Source organism: Pituophis catenifer, unplaced genomic scaffold (assembly GCF_029215685.1).
Source record: "Pituophis catenifer annectens isolate HBS135680 unplaced genomic scaffold, rPitCat1.0.hap2 SCAF_4, whole genome shotgun sequence".
NCBI classification, from domain to species: domain Eukaryota; kingdom Metazoa; phylum Chordata; class Lepidosauria; order Squamata; family Colubridae; genus Pituophis; species Pituophis catenifer.
The window spans coordinates 125,251,368-125,256,154 of NW_027256884.1; the positions used below are offsets into that span (position 1 = coordinate 125,251,368).

Consider the following 4,787-nt stretch of genomic DNA (forward strand, 5'->3'; position numbering starts at 1 on the left):
GCCGAGGGGTGGGGAAAAAAGAAAGAAAGAAAGAAAAAAAAAAAAGAAGAAGCAGCAGCCGCGCCACCACCAGCGCTTCGCAGCTTCCCGGAGTTTGCAGAGGCGGCCCCGGCAACAGGCAGCCCGGCCCCGTTGCCCGGCCAGGCCCCGCGGCTTCCCAACTCCCTCCCTTGTCCGGGAGGCCTCGGGGCGGCAAGATGCGGGGGCCATCCGGGCAGGCTCTCCTTCCTCGACGCCCGTCGCGGCCTTTGGCAGCCGCCCGAAGCCCGCAGTAAAAAAAAACAAACCCCTCCAAACCTCTCCGGCGATGGCGGTGCAAGCGGCGCCTCTGCCGCCTCCCCACCACCAGCCCTTCGGCCCCTTCGGCTTCCCGACGGCCGAGAGCTGCTACGGCCCCGACGGCAACGGCAACGGCGGCGGCGGGGCGTTGCTGTTGCTGGAAGGCGGCGGCGGCGTCGTCGGGGCTCCCGACGGTTGTTGCCCCGAAGCGGCCGATTTCCGCGAAGCCACCCGGGACCTCTTGAGCTTCATCGATTCGGCGTCGAGCAACATCAAGCTGGCCTTGGACAAGCCGGGCAAATCCAAGCGGAAAGTCAACCATCGGAAGTATTTGCAGAAGCAGATCAAGCGCTGCACCGGCCTCATCGGAGCCAACGCGGAGGCGGCTGCTGCTGCGACGACGGCGACGACTCCCGCTTCGGTTGCAGGTTCGAGTCCAACCGCCGCCCCCGCGAACAAGCCACCCTCGGCCTCCCCGGCGCCTTCCGCCTCGACGGCTCCCTCCTGCAAGCCTCCTAAACGGGAAAGCAAAAGCCTAGCGGCGCTTTTCGACTCCTGCTTGCGCTCCACGCCGCCTTTCCAGCCCGGCGGAGCCCCGACGGCGGCCGTTGCGACCGCGGCCGCTCCCGCCTCCAACGGCAAGGAGCATCATGTAGGCTCCGCTCCGACGGCTCCCGCCGCCTGCAAGAAAGTCCCTTTACGGAACCGTAACCTGCCCCGCTCCTTCTTCACCGAGCCGGCTCCCAACCGAGCTCCCAACCCCGCCGGCTTGGAAGGAGGAGCCGTCCCGTCGGTGGCCGAAGAGCTCTTCGATCTGCTGGCCGCTCCCGATTACCGAGCCTTGTTGCAAGAAGCGACGGAGCCGCATCCGCAGCCGCCGCCCGTCTTTCCGACCGAGCTGCCTCTGGAGCCGCCGTTGTACGAGACGCTGCCGTCGTTGGCTCCCCTGCTGTACGCCGAGACCCCCTTGCGACCCCTGCCGGCTCTCTACGCCGCCGCCGTCGCCGTGTCGGATCCGACGGCGCCCTTCTTCGCGGATTGCCCGCTGCCGCCCCCGCCGTCGATGCCCTACGATTACGGCTACAATCGGGGGGCGCCTTACCCCAGCCTTTAGTCCTTGGAGGGGGGGCTCGGAAGACACGAGGAAGGGGGGGGTGAGGGTGGGGAATGGGGGGACCCCCCCAGATAAGGGACAAAAAGGGCAATGTCTGGACTTGGGGGGGGCAGAGACCCCTGGAAGTGGGCACCCCCTCACTGGTAGGACAAAGAAGACTACTTGGGAAAGACTTTGGGCAGCCTTTGCCCTGCCTGATGCCCTTTGGAGGTCCCACCCTCCTCTTCCAGCCTTGCCTCCTCTGGTTATGCAGACTTGAACTTCGGAGGGTCCCGAAAGCTTTTGACATCAAAGGAAAGTTGGATGGTGATGGTTGAAGAGTGATGGGCAGGAAAATCATTAGTCTCTTAAAAGAAGGACCCATCTGTCCCAGGAATTTGGGGGACCCCGATATAAGGGACAAAAAGGGCGAAGTGTAAACTTGGAGGACGAGGGACCCCTGGAAGTGGGCACCCACTCACTGGTAGGACAAAGAAGACTACTTGGGAAAGACTTTGGGCAGCCTTTGCCCTGCCTGATGCCCTCTGGAGGTCCCACCCTTCTCTTCCAGCCTCGCCTCCTCCGATTACGGGGTCCTGAAATGTTTTGACATCAAAGGAAAGTCGGATGGTGATGGTTGAAGTGTGATTGGCAGGAGAATCATTAGTCTCTTAAAAGAAGGATCCATCAGTCCCAAGAATTTGGGGGACCCCCGATATAAGGGACAAAAAGGGCGAGGTGTGGACTTGGAGGGCGAAAAGACCCCTGGAAGTGGGCACCCACTCGCTGGTAGGACAAAGAAGACTACTACGGGCAGCCTTGCCCTGCCTGATGCCCTCTGGAAGTCCCACCCTCCTCTTCCAGCCTCGTCTCCTCCAATTACAGGGTCCTGAAATGTTTTGACATCAAAGGAAAGTCAGATGTTGATGGTTGAAGAGTGATGGGCAGGAAAATCATTAGTCTCTTAAAGGAAGGACCAATCTGTCCCAAGAATTTGGGGGACCCCGATATAAGGGACAAAAAGGGTGAAGTGTGGACTAGGAGGGCGAGGGACCCCTGGAAGTGGGCATCCACTCATTGGTAGGACAAAGAAGACTACTTGGGAAAGACTTTGGGCAGCCTTGCCCTGCCTGATGCCCTCTGGAGGTCCCACCCTCCTCTTCCAGCCTTGCCTCCTCCGGTTACGCAGACTTGAACTTCGGAGGGTCCCGAAAGCTTTTGACATCAAAGGAAAGTTGGATGGTGATGGTTGAAGAGTGATTGGCAGGAGAATCATTAGTCTCTTAAACGAAGAACCCATCCTTTTCCAGAAATTTGGGGGACCCCCCCCTTTCCCGGACCCCCGATATAAGGGGGCAAAGAGGGCAAGGTGTGGACTTGGAGGGCGAGGGACCCCTAGAAGTGGGCATCCACTCATTGGTAGGACAAAGAAGACTACTTGGGAAAGACTTTGGGCAGCCTTGCCCTGCCTGATGCCCTCTGGAGGTCCCACCCTCTTCTTCCAGCCCCGCCTCCTCCGGTTACGCAGACTTGAACTTCAGAGGGTCCTGAAAAGTTTTGACATCAAAGAAAGGTGGATGTTGATGGTTGAGGAATCCCTCTATCCCAGGAATTTGGGGGACCCCTCTCCCCGGACCCCTGATATAAGGGGCAAAGAGGCGAAGTGTGGACTTGGAGGGCGAGGGACCCCTGGAAGTGGGCATCCACTCATTGGTAGGACAAAGAAGACTACTTGGGAAAGACTATGGGCAGCCTTGCCCTGCCTGATGCTCTCTGGATGTCCTGGACTACATCTCCCATCCTCCTCTTCCAGCCTCGCCTCCGATTACGCAGACTTGTGTTGAACTTCAGAGGGTCCTGAAAGGGTTTTGACATCAAAGGAAGTTGGATGTTGATGGTTGAAGAGTGACTGGCAGGAGAATTATTAAGTCTTTTAACAGAAGAACCCATCTGTCCCAGAATTTGGGGGACACCCCCCCCTCCCAGGACAGTTAAGCCTGTGTAAAGTCTTAAACTGAGATTGCTCTGAATTGTAACATTTTCATATCCTTATGGGCCAGTTTTGTCCAAGCTGAATAAGTCTTATTTTGGGGGCGGGAGAATTGATGTTGGATTTGGGGATTTGCATGCCTAGCTTAGTTTCCAGAACGAAATCATAAAATGACACCGTGGCCTAGTGGCTAGAATGCAGTATTGCAGGCAAACTCTGCCGACGGCCAACAGTTTGATCCTGACTGGCTCAAGGTTTGACCCGGCCTTCCATCCTTCCAAAGATGGGAGGACCCAGATTGTAGGAGCGATATACAGGTAATCCTCGATTTACGGCTGCGATTGAGGCCCAAATCTTAGTTGCTAAGTGAAACATTGGTTAAATGAATTTTGCCCCATTTTAAGACCTTTTGTGCCACAGTTGTGAAGTTAGTAACGTGGTTATTAAAGTGAATCTGGCTTCCCCATTGACTTGCTTGTCAAGTGCTCTGCAAAAGGGGTTCACACGAGACCGGGAGACTCCAAGCATCATAAATGTGAGTCAGTTACATTCAAGTATCCTGAATGTAAATCACACAATCATGGGGATGCTGCAACAGTCATAAGAGTGGAATTTGTTCCTAAATCGCTTTTTTCCAGGGCTGTTGCAACTTTGCACGGTCACTAAATGAACTGTCGTAAGTTGAGGACTACCTGTACATAGTGACTTGGCTTGATATATTAAAAAAATTTACTGTATTTTTCGGAGTATAAGACGCACCTTTTTTCCCCCTAAAAGGGGGTGAAAATTTGGGTGCGTCTTATACACCGAATGCAGCCCCGCCCACTCACTGGCCCCCACCCTTTGGTCTCTGCCTCCCAGCAATTTACCTCCTTTGCAGCAAGTAGCAAGAAGAAACAAGCCTGTTTCAGCTTCAGCACAGTCTAATTAGCACAAGTTGATTGGATCGGCCTCCCGACTCTCAGCTGTTTTGCTCTCAGCTGTTTTGCGCAGGCCTCTGCTGCTTGCTGCAAGGAGGTAAATTGCTGGGAGCAGATTTTTTTTTTTTTTGTGCCTATCAAGCTATGCTGAAAACGAAAATGAAAGTAAAGCAGGCTGTTTGCTGCAATGAGGCAAAATTGCTGGGAGGCAGAGGCAGATTTCTTTTTCTTGTTTTCCTCACCAAAAAAGCTAGGTGCGTCTTATAGTCTGCAGCGTCTTATACTCCGAAAAATACGGTCGTTTGTAACGTTCTTTGCATTGTGTAGGCAGACCAGGCTATCTGCAATGACAATCTGCAAACTTTATTCCTCTTTTCTAAGTTGCAAGCAAGAGAATGAAAAAAAAAATAATCATCTGCTTTACAGGAAGTCCTTGATTTACGACTGTAATTGAGGATAGAAATAATGGTCGCAAGTTGGGCCACATGGACCGGACCTGATTCTA

At 54.6% G+C, this 4,787-nt stretch overlaps 1 protein-coding gene across 1 annotated transcript; it reads left to right on the top strand.

Moving 5' to 3' along the window:
• The first annotated feature begins 307 nt into the window (after window positions 1-307).
• FAM181B (family with sequence similarity 181 member B) lies at window positions 308-1,393 on the top strand. Its single transcript, XM_070944056.1, has one exon. It carries the CDS (start codon window positions 308-310, stop codon window positions 1,391-1,393), a length of 1,086 nt encoding a protein of 361 aa, XP_070800157.1.
• The last annotated feature ends 3,394 nt before the right edge of the window (window positions 1,394-4,787 follow it).